This window comes from Saccopteryx bilineata, chromosome 3 (assembly GCF_036850765.1).
Source record: "Saccopteryx bilineata isolate mSacBil1 chromosome 3, mSacBil1_pri_phased_curated, whole genome shotgun sequence".
Taxonomy (NCBI): domain Eukaryota; kingdom Metazoa; phylum Chordata; class Mammalia; order Chiroptera; family Emballonuridae; genus Saccopteryx; species Saccopteryx bilineata.
In genome coordinates this window covers 160,873,895-160,895,214 of record NC_089492.1, presented here as the reverse complement: position 1 = coordinate 160,895,214, position 21,320 = coordinate 160,873,895, and the positions used below count along the sequence as shown (strand labels likewise).

General features: G+C 39.6%; 1 protein-coding gene across 8 annotated transcripts in view; it reads left to right on the top strand.

Annotated features, from left to right (window-relative positions):
- RPRD2 (regulation of nuclear pre-mRNA domain containing 2) overlaps window positions 1-21,320 on the top strand; it is a 133,309-nt gene that overhangs the window by 91,708 nt on the left and 20,281 nt on the right. For all 8 annotated transcript variants that reach the window (XM_066268045.1, XM_066268043.1, XM_066268044.1 and 5 more), the window contains one exon: window positions 4,051-4,226. In XM_066268045.1, coding sequence (XP_066124142.1) covers window positions 4,051-4,226 — 176 coding nt within the window. The remainder of the gene's footprint in view (window positions 1-4,050; window positions 4,227-21,320) is intronic.

The window sequence follows — 21,320 nt, the reverse complement described above, 5'->3', positions numbered from 1 at the left end:
AAGGAAATTTTTGTCCTTCATGTTGTACACATTAAACTTACACAGAGTTATGTGTTGATTATATCTCAAGAAGGCCATCAGTTTTTTGTTGCGACACCTTAGTTGTTCATTGATTACTTTCTCGTATGTGCCTTGACCGTGGACCTTCAGCAGACTGAGTGACCCCTTGCTCAAGCCAGCAACCTTTGGTCCAAGCTGGTGAGCTTTGCTCAAACCAGGTGGGTCCGTGCTCAAGTTGGCGACTTGGGGTCTTGAACCTGGGTCCTCTTAATCCCAGTTTGATGCTCTATCTACTGCGCCACTGCCTGGTCAGGCTGTTTTCCCCACTTCTGATACTGTCTTGATATATTTGGTTATGTAAATACAAGTATAGTTCACATGTTTAATTAACTGGTTTGGATATGCTCTTTAATAAGGTCACTGTAATGCCTCTGAAAAATCTAGTTAGTTGCTCTCTTTTTCTTACACTGTAAATTATAGGTAATAATATTAATAACACTTGGAAACAAAATTTTTGTTGCACCCACAAAAACACTTGTTCTTCCCTAATTCGAGTGTGCTGATCTCAAATCGGACATTAGTTTTTCTCTGTAAGCTACAGTTTTTTTGCAATTCAAGATTTTAGGTTTTCATCTTATTGTAATATTTTCAACATTTAGTTTAACATAATGAAGTAGAATATCTTCTTGGGCATTATCTTTGTGAAAATATAATAATTTATATAATGCTATAAATATACTAATACACTAAAAGATATGATTGTATCAGAATTTGTCTACAATTTCGAAATAGAACATATAAAAACTTATTTTAATCATAAAATTTGCGCAAAACTTATTTAAATTTTATTCAGGCAAAAATTTGTGTTTGTAGCTCTTGCGTTTGTGTACTTGTTGAGGACAATCTCGTTTGATGCTCCAGCAGTAGTCTGCTCATCACTAACAGCTCCAAGATTTTCGGGAAACTTATCAAGGTGACTGACTGTTCAGGAAGTGAATCTTAAAGCTCATGTTACATCCAATGTTGCGGAAAACCAACAGCATCCTTTGAACCAGAAGTTCATAGTTTTCTGCTTTTTTTTTAATTTTTATTTTTTATTATTATTAATTATGTGGAACATGGGTACCATTATTTAAAGGTAATAAATTTTTATTTAAGGAATTTCTAGGAAAGGAAATTAAGGAAAGTCGAGGACAATTTTTATGTCATTCTTACTAAGTCATTCAATTCGGGTTGGCTAAATTGCTGAGGGGTTAATGACTGCTTGGCATCAGAAGAAGATCCTTCAGATTCTACCATTTCCTCATGCATCTTATCAAAATACACTTGATCACCATGTTCACTTTCTTTATCCTTAGAAGAAATAAAACCATTGAAAACTGGAACTGGGAGTGTCTCAGAGTGTGGGATAGGTCGTATTGCTGAAGGAATATTAGGATATGCGATCATATGCCGTTTTTTCTTCCCGATGCCCTTTGTATGGATCAGACAGAAATAACAGTCACTGCTGTGGTCCTCAAGTTCACGCCAAACCATGGGAATACCAAAAGGCATTCCTTTGCGTTTTCCTTTTGTCCAGCATGAAGCATTTCCTCACAATTATGACACACAACATGAGGAGCTCAATTCTTACCTTGATCGCCAAGGGGAACTTGAAAATAGGCAATATATGCATGTGTCACAAATGATGAAATATTGCGCCTTTGACATTGAACTGTGTAACAGCCACATATATAACAGAAGGTGTCAAGACTATTACATTTACACCTACTCGAAGAAGCCATGATTCAATCTTTAAACAAAATAAGAGGGTGTTTTTATCAGATAATAATTTTTTACATTTAAAAATAACTACAATTATGTAAAAGTGATGTTTGTGCCTGACCAGGCGGAGGCACAGTGGATAGAGTGTCGGACTGGGATGCAGAGGACCCAGGTTCGAGACCCCGAGGTGGCCAGCTTGAGCACGGGCTCATCTACTTTGAGCAAAAAGCTCACCAGCTTGGACCCAAGGTTGCTGGCTCAAATAAGGGGTCACTGGGTCTGCTGAAGGCCCACGGTCAAGGCACATATGAGAAAGCAATCAATCGAGAAACTGATGATTGATGCTTCTCATCTCTCTCCGTTCCTGTCTGTCCCTAGCTATCCCTCTCTCTGACTCTCTCTCTCTCTCTGTCCTTGTAAAAAAAAAAAAAGTGATGTTTGTTAAACATTAATTGCCTTGTGGTTATGTTCAATCCAAGAGTTGTTGCCCTTTAACTCCAATTTAAAAACCAATGCATGCCATTAACTGTAACAAAAAGAAATTAAAATTGCATGAAAACTAGAGCATGCTGCAAAAAACGGATTTCAGATTTGGAATCAGCGATGCAGAAGTATATAGAAGCAGTTCTAAAACCTCATGCAACAGAAAATGAAAAAAGAAATTGTTCTCCAGTGTGATTTATTAGAATATAAATCTCATGAAGTTAGAAATTGTCCTTATTTGTTCACTGCTATAGCCAGTACCTAGAGCAATGCTTAATACAGAATAGGTATTTGATAAATCTTTTTTTTTTTTAATTTTTATTTTAAAGTGAGAGGAGGTGAGATAGACTCCTGCATGCACCTGGACTGGGATACACCCAGCAACCCGTCTGGAGCTGATGCTTGAATCAACTACCAAGCTATTTTTAGCACCTGAGGATGACTCAGTGGGACCATCCGAACTATTCCCAGCCCCTGGAGCAACATTCAAATCAAGCCACTAGCTGAGGGAGGGGAAGAGGGAGAAAAGGGGGAGAGGGAGGAGAGAAGAAGATGGTTGCTCGTCTTATAAACAGGGAATTGAGCCTGACCAGGCGGTAGCACAGTGGATAGAGTGTCAGACTGGGATGCGGAGGACCCAGGTTCAAGACCCCAAGGTCGCCAACTTGAGCGCAGGTTCATCTGGTTTGAGCAAGGCTCACCAGCTTGAGCTCAAGGTTGCTGGCTCAAGCAAGGGGTCACTCAGTGTGCTGGATCCCCTGGTCAAGGCACATATGAGAAAGCAATCAGTGAATAACTAAGGTGCCTCAAAGAAGAATTGATGCTTCTCATCTCTCTCCCTTCCTGTCTGTCTGTCCCTCTCTCTGACTCTCTCTGTCTCTGTCACCCAAAAATAAAAATAAAAATAGGGAATTGAACTTGGGATGTCCATAGGCTGGGCCGATGCCCGTGTATGAGCCACCGGCCATGGCTGATAAATATTTTTAAAATAATGAGTAAATGGCTAGCAAATACTCACTTTGGCATCTATTTTGTTCTTGCACCATGCTTAAATTTTAACATGTAATCTAATTTAACCTTCACAACAAACCAGAGGAATATTAAAACCTCTGTAATCCAAGGCTTCGTAAGGAGATGAGTAACTTGAACAGGTTACACAGCTGATGAGAGACAAAGCCAAATTTTGTATCTGTTTCTAAAGTCATGTTCAAATAGTCATGGGGAAAGAAGTATGCTTAGGAGAGTAACAGTTTGTTTTGTCACTGTTGTAAAAATAGTTGAGGTTTTGTACTCTGATATGAAATTGTCAGGGAGCTTCAAATAGGAAAGAAGAATTTTTAGTGTTATTCACAGAGAGATCAATCACTTTATCTTTACTTTTCTGAACCTTAGTTTTCTTGTGTATTTATTTGTTTTATAGGGTAAAAGTTAGAGGTCAGTGAACAGAATCAAGCCTCATTCCATTATTCCTAAGTAGTTAGTGTGGCATCAAATTTGTGAAGAAAAGCAATCTATAAACTTTATTTTAGTTGGACTTTCTTTTCTTTACTGTAATTACAGGTGTTTTCATGATGCACTCTTGCTTTTACCCTGGCAGATTCACATGAATCATTTTAATACTGTTTTCTGATTTTGTAATTTGAAGTAGCTTTTTTTAAGGGGATACTCTAAGACTAAGAGTATTATACACCAAGGCAGCAAGAAAGGTTCACAGATCATCTGGAATGGGGTTTTCTTCAAAAGATTAAACTGTTTACTTTTTCTTTTATATCCTGAAATAATATATTTTCTCCTTTATTTTAGATAAGACTGGTGGGAAGAAGTTCTCCAAAGAATTTGAAGAGGCAAGCGCCAAGCTGGAGGAATTTGTGAATGGATTAGATAAGCAAGTAAAAAATGGCCCCTCACTAACAGAAGCACTGGAAAATGCTGGAATTTTCTATGAAGCACAGTACAAAGAAGTAAAAGTGGTAGCCAATGTAAGTAGTAATTAAAACTATCATACTGATTGCTTACTATGTCAGTGACTGTTTTATATGCGTTGTCTAACTCTATGAAGATAAGCACTATTATCTCCAGTTCACAGATGAAGTTACTTTTGAAGAGGGTTAGTAACCTTGTATAGGTAACAGCTAGAGAGTGATGGAATCCAAATTAAGACCTGGGTCTTTCTGATTTTAAAGCTCATGCATACTCTGATTATTATGCCTTAAGTCTTAGGATTTCAAAGAGAGTATGTCAAGTTATTGTTACAGGATATAAAATTAGGCTGAAATACACGCAAAATTTTTTTTTTTATAAAGATTTTATTCATTATAGAGAGGGGGGAGAGAGAGAGAGAGAGAAGGGGGAAGGAGCAGAAAGCATCAACTCCCATATGTGCCTTGACCAGGCAAGCCCAGGGTTTTGAACCGGTGACCTCAGCGTTTCCAGGTTGATACTTTATCCACTGCGCCACCACAGGTCAGGCCACAAAATTTTTTTTTAGCTAAAAAACTAGATGGAAACATTCTGTTACTAAATTTCATGTAGTGACTGAATTAAGGATCTTCTTTGTCTCCACCTCCACTGAAAGGGAAACTGTGGTGGTGCGGTGGATAGGGCATCAACCTGGAATGCTGAGGTCACAGGTTCAAAGCCCTGGGCTTGCCTGGTCAAGGCACATATGAAAAGCAACTAGGAGTTGAGGCTTCCTGCTCCTCCCCTGCCTTTCTCTCTCTTTCTCTCTCTCTCTCTCAAATCAATAAACCTTGCCTGAGATGTGGTGGTGCAGTGGATAAAGTGTCAACCTGGAGTGCTGAGGTTGCCAGTTGGAGGCTCCAGGCTTGCCGGATCAAGGCACATAACAGGAAGCTATGAGTTGATGCTCCTGCTCTTCCCCACCCCACCCCCGATCCCTGCAATTCTTTATCTCTCTCTCTCAAATCAATAAATAAAATTTTTTTTTAACCCTTTGATTTTTATTTATTGGCTGTTGTTTTTTTTAAGTGAAGGGAGAAAGATAGAGCTGGGGAAAGACGAGAACAGAGAGAAATGAGAAGCTCCACTTAAGCTAGTGACCCCTTGCTCAAGGCAGTGACCATGAGGTAGTGTCAGTGATCCCACATTCAAACTGGTGACTCCGTGCTCAAGCTGATGAACCTGCGTTCAAGCCAGTGACCTCACTGGCTTTGAACCTGGATTCTCAGCATCCCATTGTGCCACTGCCTGGTCAGGCTATTTATTGATTTTAGTGAGAGAGGAGGAGAGAGAGAAAGAGACAGGAACATCAAGCTGTTCTTGTATGTGTCCTGATGCTAGAGCATCATCCCAGCGCACCAAGGTTATAGGTTCAATACCCAGTCAGGACACATACAAGGAACAGCCAGTGTGCAACTAAGTGGAACAAGTTTGTGTGTGTGTGTCTCTCTCTCCCCCCCATTCCCTCCCTCTCTCCCCTCTGTCTCTATCCCTCTCCCTCCTTCTCTCCCCTTCTTTCTCTTTAAGTAAAAGGAAACATTTTTTTAAAAGAGAAGGAAAGAAAAATGGTTTTTTTAAAAAGAAATATCTTTTAACTCGTGATGTGACAAATGAAGATTTAGCTTATATTTACCTGCCTTCCCTTTTCTCGCAATATCATTACAGGTAGTGCTCAGCTTACAACCACGATTGGTTCTAACAGACCGGTCGTAACATGATTTGGTCGTAAGCTGAGTAAGCTATATGTACAGTACTGTGAAATGATGTTATAAAAATCTTTAAGTCAAGCCCTGGCCGGTTGGCTCAGCAGTAGAGCGTCAGCCTAGCGTGCGGAGGACCCGGGTTTGATTCCCGGCCAGGGCACACAGGAGAAGCGCCCATTTGCTTCTCCACCCCTCTGCCGCGCCTTCTTCTCTGTCTCTCTCTTCCCCTCCCGCAGCCAAGGCCCCATTGGAGCAAAGATGTCCCGGGCGCTGGGGATGGCTCTGTGGCCTCTGCCTCAGGCGCTAGAGTGGCTCTGGTCGCAACATGGCGACGCCCAGGATGGGCAGAGCATCGCCCCCTGGTGGGCAGAGCTTCGCCCCATGGTGGGCGTGCCGGGTGGATCCCGGTGGGGCGCATGCGGGAGTCTGTCTGACTGTCTCTCCCTGTTTCCAGCTTCAGAAAAATGAAAAAAAAAAAAATCTTTAAGTCATATTTTATCATAATTTTCTTTCATTATTGTTATATATCATAATTTTCTTTGTTCATTTCATGCCTTTTGTATTATCTCTACACCATTTTGTTTCTTATTTTTACATTTGTCAGGTTTAAGTAAAACACTGCATTACCAGTACAACTGGTTTAGTATTTGCAAAGACAATTTCCTCTTGGTAGTCATCTTGGGAGGGGTCTGATGAAAAATATCCAAGACACAAAACACAAATTGCTGTACTGAGTCTGGGATAACAGTTGAAATGGTGCACGCAGAGATGGTAGTGCTGCCAGAAGCTGGTCCGCACTGTCATGTGCCCAGCTGGGCAACGCTTGCGCTGCCAGACGCGGAGCAGTTGTGGCTAGCGATTGTTGTCGTAAAGTCGAATGGTCATAAGTCGATCAATATTTGTATATAACTTTTAAATCTATTGATTGCCTTTGTAAATTGAAGTACAGTTGACCATTAAACACACAGGGGTCAGGGTTGTTGACCCACATTCCCTGTGCGGTTGAAAATCTATATAACTTTTGATTCCCCCAAAACTTAACTATCATGCAGTCATCCCTCAGTATCCACTGTGGAGTGATTCCAGCACCCCCTTCAGATACAAAACTCGACACGTTCAAGTTCCTTATATAAAACAGCATAGAATAACTCATACAGTCAGCCTTCTGCATCTGCAGATTGAAAATACTATTTTCAGTCTGGTTGGATAAATCTGTGAATGTGAAACCCCAAGAAATACAGAGGGTGGATGGAGCCAGTGTATATTTCTTGAGAACAATCCGTGTGTAAGAGTATCTGCAGTTTAGACTTGTGTTGTTCAAAGGTCAGTTATACTATACTGTTTGTTATTTTTTAGGAAGAGAGACAGAGACAGAGAGAGGGACAGATAGGAACAAACAGGGAGAGAGATGAGAAGCACCTTAGTTGTTCATTGATTGCTTTCTCATATGTGCCTTGACTAGGGTGGAGGTGGGGGCTCCAGCCAAGCCAGAGACCCCTTGCTCTAGCCAGCAACTGTGGCCTTCAAGCGATTGACCTTTGGGCTTAAGCCAGTGACCGTGGGGTCATGTCTGTGTTCCCACACTCAAGCCGTTGAGCCTGCACTCAAGCAACCTTGGTGTTTTGAACCTTGGTCCTCTGCATTCCAGGCCAATGCCCTATCCACTGCACCACCGCCTGGTCAGGCTACTATAATGTACTATCTTTCTGACCACTAACTCTAGACTCCTTACTTTGTAAAATGAGAATATTAACATTCCTATCCTTTTCCATGAGTTTTCATTTATCTCTTCAGTTTCCCAACTTCAGTGAACCATATACTTTAGTTTTATACTGTTGTCAAGATTGATAGTATTTACATTCCATTCCATAATTATAATTGTCTTCTTTGCTTTCAGGGTTGGAAATAAGTTTATATTATACCTATGCAGACATTGTTCACTGCAAGATTTTATGGTGACTGGTTATATTAGAGATATTTGTTTTTTTTCTAGAATTTTTTTTCTTGTATTGTTTGCCTTATTGTCTCCTCCCTCCTGTTCTCCCTTCATCATCAGCTCTTCCCTCCTCTTCATCCTCTGTCACATCAGATTATCTGAATCTACATTTCCCCAGAGGTCTTTCTGCCTGAACTTCATTCTCCTGCTCCAGTTTTAGGTCTTGCTCTCATCCTAGGACTACTCTGTACTGCTATTCTTAGGTAGGCCTTCTATTTTCCAGATTTCATTTCTTCTTATCTTGGTAATCTCTAGTTTTGCTGAAGCACATCCTTAATTATTTTCCAGAAAAAGGCAGGAGCGGTTACAAGAAAATTTTTCTTAGTCCTTATATCTAAAAAATGTCACATGTTTGATAGTTTGACTGGATTGAAAAGCATTTTCCCCATAGTTTAGAAGACATTTCTTTATTGTCTTTAGTATTGCTGATATGAAGTCTTTGCAAGATCCTCTCCAGATGACTGTTTTTTGTTTTTTGGTCACCCACCCACCCAGTCCAGAAGCCTTTACTTAGTGTGCTCTTTCAGTCTAAAGATTGGTATTCTTCAATTCTGGGATAATTTCTCTCTATTTTCTTTATTTTCTCTTTCTTGAGCATTGATTAATCAGATGTTGGACCTCCTAGAATGATACTTAATGTGTTCCGTTTTTTCTCAACCTTGATGTTCTGCTTTCTGGAAGATTTCAACTTTATATTTCAATTTCATCTTTTCATATTTTTATGTTAAGGCTCGTTTTTGTTCTCTGTTCTTTTTTTTTTTTTTTTAACAGAGAGAGAGTCAGAGAGAGGGATAGACAGGGACAGACAGGAACGAAGAGAGATGAGAAGCATCAATCATCAGTTTTTCGTGGCGACACCTCAGTTGTTCATTGATTGCTTTCTCACATGTGCCTTGACCGCGGGCCTTCAGCAAACCGAGTAACCCCCTGCTGGAGCCAGCGACCTTGGGTCCAAGTTGGTGAGCTTTTGTTCAAACCAGATGAGCCCGCGCTCAAGCCGGCAAACTCAGGGCCTCGAACCTGCTACCTCGGAGTTTTGAACCTGGGTCCTCCACATCCCAGTCCGATGCTCTATCATCCACTGCGCCACTGCCCGATCAGGCTGTTCTCTGTTCTTTTTTTTTTAATGGCACTCTCTTCTCATTTTATGGATACAGTATGTCGTGTCTCTGAAGATACTAAAACTTTTTTTCTCTTTTCTGAATAGTCTTATGTTCCTGTAGTCTTTTTATTTTTTTTCCTCCTAGTTGTCTTGGTCTTTCTCTTTCTTGATTTTGGCTTTTCTGATACTCATATATCTCTTTGTCTATTTATATTTAAGAATGAGGTATAAAAGAATTGATTGAGGGGCTCTTTGTCCATTGTTAGGGATTATTAACTCTTGGAGTTAACCATTAAAGTCTGCATAGGTGAGAAGCTGGTGATTAGCCTGGGTAGGAGGAATGCTAAATGCAAGAAGCTGGAGTCTTCTTTAGAGAAGAATTCATAATTTTTGCCTCGGACATAGTGCCCTGGATGCAAAGTATGAAGGTGGTATTGTTTGGCATTCACGCTTTTGATTAATTGTCCTGATTTTGACCCCTCTACTCACTATACCCTTTTTATACTCATTTTCTGGATCAAAACCTCCCAGGGATTCTGCAAGACAGATCTGCTCCTTTCCTGGAACCTCTTTTTTTCTCCCCTGCCTGATCATTTCTTACTCTTCCATTCATGTTCTTTCATATAATAATCTGTAGAAATCTTTTTCTCAGGTATACTTCTTGTTGTTGGTTTATACCTTTGTATTCCTTCAGTCATTCCTTGCCATATCGCAGTTCACTTTTCACAGTCACACTGTATCACAGATTTTAAAATTGTATATATCTAATTTTGTATTGCAGATTTTTTGCCATATTGTGGGATATTGAAGTATATGGATATTTTTATATATTTATTATTTTAATTATTTTTGTGGTAAAATAAGCATTTTCTAGTCTAAAAAATTAAAAACAGGCCCTGGCTAGCCAGCTCAGCGGTATAGAGTGTTGGCCCAGCGTGTGGAAGTCTCAGGTTTGATTCTGCACCAGGGCACACAGGAGAAGCTCCCATCTGCTTCTCCACCCCTCCCCCTCTCCTTCCTCTCTGTCTCTCCCTTCCTGTCCTGCACCCAAGGCTCCATTGGAGCAGAGTTGGCCCAGGTGCTGAGGATGGCTCCATGGCCTCCGCTTCAGGCACTAGAATGGCTCTGGTTGCAATGGAGCAATGCCCTGGATGGGCAGAGCATCGCCCCCCAGTGGACATGCCAGGTGGATCCCGGTCGGGCGCATGCGGGAGTCTGTCTCTCTGCCTCCCTGCTTCTCACTTCAGAAAAATACCCCCAAAAATGAAAACAATGTAAAAATATATTAAAATGTTAATTAAAATATTATTACTGTATATTCACTGGTGAGTACCCATATAGAATTTTATATGTTGTTAAAATTACATAGGTTTAAGAGTATAGATAGTGTTTACGAGCATAGAAAGTGTTTATAAGAGTGTGGGAAAGGTTTATAAGAATATGGGGTGGGCTTATAAAGTTTTAAAATATATATAAATAATAAAATAAATATAAGCTTGCTACTTCTTGGATTTTCACCTATTGTGGGGGACCTAACCCCCGTGATAGATGTGGGACCACTGTAGTTTTCATTTTATAGGTGTCTTAGGAGGGAGAAACCATGAATAGGAATTGGTCAATTCAAATAAAGGGGAGAAACCATGAATGGAAATGGTCAATTCATCATTTTGACCCCCCAATTTTTTAGAGTAATTTTTGAATAATGACCTATAATTCCTAGCCCCTTATTTATAGAATTATATAAAATGATTTTTTTTTAGTTTGCTTTGGAGGCTATACAAAAAATGGTTTGTCTGTTTGTTAAGAAGGGAGGCAGAGAGACAGACTCCTGCATGTGCCCCGACCAGGATCCATCTGGCAATCCTGTCTGGGGCCAATGCTTAAATCAGTCAAGCTATTTTTAGTGCCTGAGGCTAATGCACTGGAACCAACCAAGCCATCATCAGTGCCCAGGGCCAACGCTCAAACCAATCAAGCTGCTGAGTGTGGAAGGGACAGAGGGTGGTAGAAAGAAGCAGATGGTCACTTCTCCTGTGTGCCCTGATCAGTTTTGAACCTGGGACATCCATATGGCGAGTTGACACTCCATCCACTGAGCAAACTTACCAGGGCTCATTTTATCATTTCAATTAGAATTCAAGTTTGATTTGTTTTACTACCTATTATATTCACTTTGATACTATTTATTACCGAGGCATCTGCTAGGCTTGTCCATTGAAAAGTTTTCCCTTGGTAATTGCTATGGGTTGAATTGTGCCCGTAAAAGATATGTTGGCACCCTAATCCCTAGTACCTGTGAGTGTGACCTTACTTGGAAATAAAGTCTTGGCAGATGTAATCAAGTAAGATGAGGTTATTAGAGTGGGCCTTATTCCAGTATAACTAGTGTTCTAATAAAAAGAGGGAAGTTTGGATACAGACACATAGGGAGAACATCAAGTGACAACTGAGACAGATATTGTGGACATGCAACTAAAAGCCAAGTAGCACCAAGGGCTAATGGCCACCCCCCTGAAGCTAGAAAAAGACAAGGAAAAATTCTGCCCAGTCTCAGCTGTCTCAACTGACCTCTTAATTCTGTACTTCTAGCCTTCAGAATTATGAAACAATAAATTTCTGTTGTTTTAAGCCATCTAATTAGTGGTACTTTATTATTACAACCCAGGTAAACTAATATAGTAATTAATAAGGGTTTTGTGCCTGACCTGTGGTGGCGCAGTGGATAAAGCATCGACCTGGAAGCGCTGAGGTCGCCGGTTCGAAACCCTGGGCTTGCCTGGTCAAGGCACATATGGGAGTTGATGCTTCCAGCTCCTCCCCCCTTCTCTCTCTCTGTTTCTCTCTCCTCTCTAAAAATGAATAAATAAAATTTAAAAAAAAAAGAAGGGTTTTGTGGGGAGATATTTTGAAACTATGAAAATATGTTGTTTCCCATCAATCTTTTAATTTATTCATTTATTTATATCTATATGGACTCATAGAGTCCTATATATTGATTTGATTCATTACTACCAATACTTATTTTGATGCTTAAAATTGTCCCAAAATTGGCCAATGGGGGCTCCTTCCAAGCTGCTTTATTGGTTCTTTTTTTTTTTAAGATTTTTTTTTCTTTTTTAAATTAAAAAAAATTTAATTTTATTTATTTATTTTTTATTTTTTACAGAGTCAGAGAGTGAGTCAGAGAGAGGGATGGACAGGGACAGACAGACAGGAATGGAGAGAGATGAGAAGCATCAATCATTAGTTTTTTTTTTTAATAAATTTTTATTAATGGTAATGGGATAACATTAATAAATCAGGGTACATATATTCAAAGAAAACATGTCTAGGTTATTTTGTCATCAAATTATGTTGCAAACCCCTCGCCCAAAGTCAGATTGTCCTCCATCACCCTCTATCTAGTTCTCTGTGCCCCTCCCCCTCCCCCTAACTCTCTCCCTCCCTCCCTCCCATGTCCTCCCTCCCCCCCCACCCTTGGTAACCACCACACTCTTGTCCATGTCTCTTAGTCTCATTTTTATGTTCCACCAATGTATGGAATCATGTAGTTCTTGTTTTTTTCTGATTTACTTATTTCACTCCTTATAATGTTATCAAGATCCCACCATTTTGCTGTAAATGATCTGATGTCATCATTTCTTATGGCTGAGTAGTATTCCATAGTGTATATGTGCCACATCTTCTTTATCCAGTCTTCTATTGAAGGGCTTTTTGGTTGTTTCCATGTCTTGGCCACTGTGAACAGTGCTGCAATGAACATGGGGCTACATGTGTCTTCACGTATCAATGTTTCTGAGATTTTGGGGTATATACCCAGTAGAGGGATTGCTGGGTCATAAGGTAGTTCTATTTGCAGTTTTTTGAGGAACCACCATACTTTCCTCCATAATGGTTGTACTACTTTACAGTCCCACCAACAGTGAATGAGGGTTCCTTTTTCTCCACAGCCTCTCCAACATTTGCTATTACCCGTCTTGTTGATAATAGCTAATCTAACAGGAGTGAGGTGGTATCTCATTGTAGTTTTGATTTGCATTTCTCTAATAACTAATGAAGCTGAGCATCTTTTCATATATCTGTTGGCCATTTGTATCTCTTCCTGGGAGAAGTGTCTGTTCATGTCCTCTTCCCATTTTTTAATTGGATTGTTTGTTTGTTTGTTGTTGAGTTTTATGAGTTCTTTGTAAATTTTGGATATTAGGCCCTTATCTGAGCTGTCGTTTGAAAATATCAGTTCCCATATAGTTGGCTGTCTGTTTATTTTGATATCAGTTTCTCTTGCTGAGCAAAAACTTTTAATTCTGATGTAGTCCCATTCATTTATCTTTGCCTTCACTTCTCTTGCCATTGGAGTCAAGTTCATAAAATGTTCTTTAAAACCCAGGTCCATGATTTTAGTACCTATGTCTTCTTCTATGTACTTTATTGTTTCAGGTCTTATATTTAGGTCTTTGATCCATTTTGAATTAATTTTAGTACACGGGGACAGGCTGTAGTCGAGTTTCATTCTTTTGCATGTGGCTTTCCAGTTTTCCCAACACCATTTGTTGAAGAGGCTTTCTTTTCTCCATTGTGTGTTGTTGGCCCCTTTATCAAAGATTATTTGACCATATATATGTGGTTTTATTTCTGGGCTTTCTATTCTGTTCCATTGGTCTGAGTGTCTATTTTTCTGCCAATACCATGCTGTTTTGATTATCGTGGCCCTATAATATAGTTTAAAGTCAGGTATTGTAATGCCCCCAGCTTCATTCTTTTTCCTTAGGATTGTTTTGGCTATTCGGGGTTTTTTATAGTTCCATATAAATCTGATGATTTTTTGTTCCATTTCTTTAAAAAATCTCATAGGGATTTTGATGGGAATTGCATTAAATTTGTATATTTCTTTGGGTAATATGGCCATTTTGATTATATTTATTCTTCCTATCCAAGAACAAGGAATATTTTTCCATCTCATTGTATCTTTTTTGATTTCCCTTAACAATGCTTTGTAATTTTCATTATATAGGTCCTTTACGTTCTTTGTTATGTTTATTCCTAGGTATTTTATTTTTTTTGTTGCAATCGTGAAGGGGATTATTTTTTTGAGTTCGTTTTCTAATATTTCATTGTTGGCATATAGAAAGGCTATGGACTTTTGTATGTTAATTTTGTATCCTGCGACCTTACTGTATTGGTTTATTGTTTCTAATAATCTTTTTGTGGAGTCCTTCGGATTTTCGATGTATAGGATTATATCATCAGCAAAAAGTGATAGCTTTACTTCTTCTTTTCCGATATGGATGCCTTTTATTTCTTTGTCTTGTCTGATTGCTCTGGCCAGAACTTCTAGCACCACGTTGAATAAGAGTGGAGAGAGTGGACAGCCCTGTCTTGTTCCTGATTTAAGGTAGAAAGTCCTCAGTTTTATGCCGTTTAATAGGATGTTGGCTGATGGTTTATCATATATGGCCTTTATCATGTTGAGATATTTTCCTTCTATACCCATTTTGTTGAGAGTCTTAAACATAAAATTGTGTTGTATTTTATCAAAAGCCTTTTCTGCATCTATTGATAAGATCATGTGGTTTTTGTTCTTTGTTTTGTTGATATGGTGTATTACGTTAACCGTTTTGCGTATGTTGAACCATCCTTGAGATTCTGGGATGAATCCCACTTGATCATGATGTATTATTTTTTTAATATGTTGTTGTATTCGGTTTGCCAGTATTTTGTTTAGTATTTTAGCATCTGTATTCATTAGAGATATTGGTCTGTAGTTTTCTTTCTTTGTGCCATCCTTGCCTGGTTTTGGTATGAGGGTTATGTTGGCCTCATAAAATGTGTTTGGAAGTATTGCTTCTTCAATTTTTTGGAAGACTTTGAGTAGAATAGGAACCAAGTCTTCTTTGAATGTTTGATAGAATTCACTAGTATAACCGTCTGGGCCTGGACTTTTATTTTTGGGGAGATTTTTAATAGTTTTTTCTATTTCCTCCCTGCTGATTGGTCTGTTTAGGCTTTCTGCTTCTTCATGACTCAGTCTAGGAAGGTTGTATTGTTCTAGGAATTTATCCATTTCTTCTAGATTGTTGTATTTGGTGGCATATAATTTTTCATAGTATTCTACAATAATTCTTTGTATATCTATGATGTCTGTGGTGATCTCTCCTCTTTCATTTTGGATTTTATTTATTTGAGTCCTGTGTCTTTTTTCCTTGGTGAGTCTTGCCAAGGGTTTGTCAATTTTGTTGATCTTTTCAAAGAACCAGCTCCTTGTTTTATTGATTTTTTCTATAGTTTTTCTGTTCTCTATTTCATTTATTTCTGCTCTGATTTTTATTATCTCCTTTCTTCGGCTGGTTTTGGGTTGTCTTTGTTCTTCTTTTTCTAGTTCCTTAAGGTGTGAAGTTAAGTGGTTTACTTCGGCTCTCTCTTGTTTGTTCATATAGGCCTGAAGTGATATGAACTTTCCTCTTATTACTGCTTTTGCTGCATCCCATAGATTCTGATATGTCGTATTTTCATTTTCATTTGTCTGTATATATCTTTTGATTTCTGCGCTTATTTCTTCTTTGACCCATTCATTTTTTAGAAGTATGTTGTTTAGTTTCCACATTTTTGTGGGTTTTTCCCCCTCTTTTTTGCAGTTGAATTCTAGTTTCAAGGCTTTATGATCAGAAAATATGCTTGGTACAATTTCAATTTTTCTAAATTTGCTGATATTGTCTTTGTGGCCCAACATATGGTCAATTCTTGAGAATGTTCCATGTACACTAGAGAAAAATGTATATTCTGTCGCTTTGGGATGAAGTGTCCTGTAGATGTCTATCATATCCAGGTGTTGTAGTATTTCGTTTAAGGCCACTATATCTTTATTGATTCTCTGTTTGGATGACCGATCTAGAGCCGTCAGCGGTGTATTGAGGTCTCCAAGTATGATTGTATTTTTGTTAGTTTTTGTTTTAAGGTCAATAAGTAGCTGTCTTATATATTTTGGTGCTCCTTGGTTTGGTGCATATATGTTAAGGATTGTTATGTCTTCTTGATTCAACTTCCCCTTAATCATTATGAAATGACCATTTTTGTCTCAGTACTTTTTCTGTCTTGTAGTCAGCATTATTAGATATGAGTATTGCTACGCCTGCTTTTTTTTGGGTGTTGTTTGCTTGGAGTATTGTTTTCCAGCCTTTCACTTTGAATTTGTTTTTATCCTTGTTGCTTAGATGTGTTTCTTGTAGGCAGCATATAGTTGGATTTTCTTTTTTAATCCATTCTGCTACTCTGTGTCTTTTTATTGGTAAGTTTAATCCATTTACATTTAGTGTAATTATTGACACTTGTGGGTTCCCTACTGCCATTTTATAAATTGCTTTCTGTTAGTTTTGTATCTAGTTTGATTCTTCTCTTTTGTTTTTCTATCATTTGTTTTTGTTTGTTTGTGTTCCATACTTCTTTCCTCTGTTGCTACCTTTTTTAAGTCAAGTGTTTTTGTGGTGGTTTTTTTAAGGGTGGTTACCATTAAGTAATGAAAAGGGTACCTACCATATTCATTGTAGTACCCTATCTTATAAGTATTTCTGCACTTCATCATCCTTTGCTACTGTTAATCTCCATCCTCTCCCCCCTTTTTTTCCTTTGTTGTCACAGTTTAAGTTTGGTTTTATTGTGTTCTTGGTGGAGCTGTTACTTGTGGTGTTGTTTTCTTTTGTTCTTTGAATCTGGTTGGAAAACCCCCTTTAGTATTTCCTGGAGTGGGGGCTTTCTGTTGATAAATTCTCTCATCTTTTCTGTATTTGTGAATGTTTTTATATCTCCTTCATACTTGAAGGATAGCTTTGATGGGTATAGTATTCTTGGCTGAAAGTTCCTCTCTTTCAGGGCTTTAAATATTGGGGTCCACTCTCTTCTAGCTTGTAGAGTTTCTGCTGAGAAATCTGATGATAATCTAATAGGCCTTCCTTTATATGTTGTACTCTTCTTTTCCCTGGCTGCCTTGAGAATTTTTTCTTTGTCATTGGTTTGTGTCATCTTTATTATGATGTCCCTTGGAGTGGGTTTGTTGGGGTTAAGAAAACTTGGTGTTCTGTTTGCTTGCTTCTTGAATTTGAGGCTTTAGTTCCTTCCACAGGCTTGGGAAGTTCTCGTTTATTATTTGTTTGAGTATATTCTCCATTCCATTTTCTTTCTCTTCTCCCTCTGATATACCTATTATTCTTATGTTATTCTTTCTGATGGAGTCAGACAATTCCTGTAGGGCTTTCTCGTTTTTTATTATTTTTGAGTCTCTTTCTTCTTCTCTCTGTTGTGCCTCAAGTTGTTTGTCTTCTATTTCACTAATCCTATCTTCAATCTGGGCTGTTCTGTTAGCTAAGCTTGTTACCTCGTTTTTCAGCTCGTGAATTGAGTTTTTCATTTCTGTTTGATTTGTTTTTATAGTTTCAATTTCCTTGGTAATATATTCTTTGTGTTCATTGAGTTGTTTTCTGATCTCCCTATATTGCCTTTCTGTGTTTTCTTGTATATCTCTGAGTATTTTTAAGATTTCTATTTTAAATTCTCTGTCATTTAGCTCCAAGGCTTCCAATATGTTAAGTCTTTTCTCCATAGATTTTTCCACATCTATTTTGTTACCTCTCTTTCTTTTGTATCCATAATATTCGATTTCCTCTTTCTTATCGGCATCTGAGGGTGGTCTTATTGATAGCACTAATTAGAATTAATAAAGAGTAAAAAGTAAAAAAAAAAAAAAAAAAAAGGTAAAACACCCCACAAAAAAAAACAGTAATAATTTATTATTTCCCCCTTTTTTTCTCTCTTCTCTTTCCCTCCTCTCCCCTCCTCAGGGAAATATCGTGCCTATAATGGAGGGCCTGATTTGGGGTGAAGAGTTCAAGGGGCAAAAAAAAAGGGAGTAGGGACCTACTAAATGAAAAAAAAAAAAAGGGAAGAAAATCTTAGACAAGCATAAGATGATTTGCTTGTAAGTGATGGTCAACTAAGAGATATAATGAGAGGGATATGAGGGAACCAGAAAAAAGGACCAAAAAAGAATAATAAAGAAGAAAAAATAAAAATAATAAGTAAAAATCTGTTGTATTAAGTGGAGCGAAGACTAAATACAATGGAGACCTTGGGTTGGGAAGACCCAAAATGCCACAAAAATAAACAAACAAGAAAAAAAAATAAAAACAAAAGCAAAAAAGAGAAATAAAGCCAAAAAAAAGCCTTGAGTCCCAAATTAACTAATTTGTTCGTGATTGAGGATTATATGGGAGGAAAGTAAAATGAGAAAAGAAAAAACGAATAGAAAGGAAAAAATAAGAAAAAGAGAAAAACGAAGGAAGAAATAAAATAGGAAGAGAAAAAAAGAAAATAAAGCAAGACAAAAAAAAAAAACAAAAGAGGAGAGAGTGAGAGTTAAGTGTTTTGGAGTATAACCTTAAAGGAGGGTGAGGATGAAGAAGAAAAATAAAATGCAACACTCATGAGTAGTGTAGTTCAAGAAAGGGGAAGTTTAAGTTGGGCAGAGAATAGAAGGACCGAGGTGGAGGAAATAAAGGCAAAAAGATAGAAGAAACAAACAACAACAACAACAACAAAAAATTAGTGGATCAAGTTGTAAAGTCTGTGGGTTTTTCTTGATTTTGAGAGGTTAACTTCTTCCTTTTTCTTTTCTCTCCCTCTTCCTGGTCAGTGACTCTGTACCCCAGGCTCTGCCCCTGTGTCACTCTTAGGTAGGGATTTGCAGTTGATGGGATTCTATGGCAATGTCATATAATTGGCTTTAGTCTTGCTGGAAGTAAAGGCTTGTTGGCGTTTGCAAGGTTCAACGATGAGAGAGTTTGCTTTCCTGGATTCTCTCTCCTAGTTCCCCCTTTCTGAATTAGCAGCCTGGTGATCCAGCTATAAGGCTGCAACTGCTTCTGCCTGGGGAGTAAGAGGCTCAAAGAGCTGGGAAATCCCCACTCTATCCCCACTCAGTGCAAGGCTTTGGGAAAGGCTCTGACAGTCAGGGCCTCCAGTGTAATCAGGCGGCGGTGGGAGTCAATTGTTGTCAAGGTGACTGATCAGCGCCTATCATTTAGTTGGACCTCTCAACCCAGGCTTTCCACACTTTGTAGCCTGTTTTTGCAGGGAAGAAGAGGCACTAGTCTCTGCTTACGACTAGTGTAGTATAGACCTTATTATCTGCCAAGTCCTTCTTGTTAGCGTTTATCCCTGAATATGGAGGCTCTATCAATCAGAAGTTGCCCCCGCCCCTTTAGCGAGAGGCACTAAAAAATATCACGCCTCTTGTCTTGGATCGCTGAACTGAGAGAGATCTTATCAATTAGAACCGAGGGTGCGCAGATTTCATGGGTTAAGCTAATTTCAGTGATTGGGTCGCAGCTGTGTTTCCGAAGGTATTTTAGGCTGCCTGCGCGCGCCCCTCCCCCAACGCTTGATTGTTAGCTTGAATGGCTGGGTGAGGTGCCCCGCCCACGGAGAGAATCTCCCAAGCCTCTCCCGCTGGCCCCGCCGCTGGCGGCTGGACCGCACCAGGCGCAGGATAATGGAGCCCCCTGGGTGTGCGGGCCAGCAGGGCGCCCTGGGCGCGTGGAATGCCCAAGGCACGCGCGCGAATGGGGCGCTCCGGGCACTGGTGGCCGGCGACCCCCACTCGCAGTGTGCGGGCCGCTGGGAACGTCAGCGGTGCTCAACCGGACCGGGCACGCGCGGTTGCTCGCGGCGGCTCGTGGCGGCGGTTCGTGGTTCCCAAGTATATGGGCTGACTCACCACAGGCGCGCTTCCTTGCGGTTTGAAAGAACGTCCCTGTGGTAGCTTCCTCCACACCCTCGTCTCTCAGATTCAAGTGATAACAGTCCTTTCGCTTTCAGTTTGTGTGGAACTCCGGAATGCTCCAAGGATAAATTTTTCTGTTTCTAGTTGATAAATTTGTTGTGATTTAGGGGAGAGCTGTCGGACGCGCTGCTCACGGCGCCATTTCCGTGACGTCACTCTAATCATTAGTTTTTCATTGCACGTTGCAATACCTTAGTTTTTCATTGATTGCTTTCTCATATGTGCCTTGACCGTGGGCCTTCAGCAGACCGAGTAATCCCTTGCTGGAGCCAGCAACCTTGGGTTCAAGCTGGTGGGCTTTTTTGCTCAAACCAGATGAGCCCGTGTGCTCAAGCTGGCAACCTTGGGGTCTCGAACCTGGGTCCTCTGCATCCCAGTCCGATGCTCTATCCACTGCGCCACCGCCTGGTCAGGCTATTTTTTTAAATTTTTATTTATTATTTTTTTTACAGGGACAGAGAGAGAGTTAGAGAGAGGGATAGAAAGGGATAGACAGACAGGAATGGAGAGAGATGAGAAGCATCAATCATGCACTCCTTAGTTATTCATTGATTGCTTTCCCATATGTGCCACGACTGCGGGCCTTCAGCAGACCGAGTAACCCCTTGCTCGAGCCAGTGACCTTGGGTCCAAGCTGGTGAGCTTTTTTTTTGGCTCAAGCCAGATGAGCCCACGCTCCAGCTGGCAACCTCGGGGTCTCGAACCTGGGTCCTTCTGCATCTCAGTCCGACGCTCTATTCACTGCGCCACCACCTGGTCAGGCAAATTTTTAAGATTTTATTTATTTTTTTAGAAAGGGGAGAGGAAGAGAGAAGGTGGGGAGGAGCGGGAAGCATCAACTCCCATATGTGCCTTGACCAGGCAAGCCCAGGGTTTCAAACCAGCCACCTCAGTGTTCCAGTTTGATACTTGATCTACTGCACCACCACAGGTCAAGCATCATCTTGCACTATCATGCCCTGCTCTGGAATCAGTCATTTTTCCACAGAGCTTGGTTTCTTTTAGTGAACAAACGAGGTTTGATTACTGGGGACACTCGTTACTTCTGGGACAGCGCTGCTCCAGACTGTTGTCAGTATCCAGAGTTTGGAAATAGATAGGGTGGGCGAAGTAGGTGTATAGTACACAAAACAGTTTATTCTCGTATTATTTATTAAATTTTGTGTTATTTATTTGTACTATTTGTCTTATTGTTGTTATTATTTTGTATCCTTACTTATGATTTATCCTTTAGATGATAATGGCTGGTAATTTAATCTACTTTGCCCACCCCAGTATGTATGTATGGATATACTTAACCTAAATACACACACACTTACATCTATATTTATTTCTGTGTCTGTCTTTATATATTGAAAACCATGAGTTTACACTGTTATCTTGTTATCTGCAATCTAACACCACAAGGTTTGTTCTAGTTTTTTTCTTTCCCACATTTGTAATAGCTTTTTCTAACAGTGTAAAACCCTGCTCCCCTTATCTTCA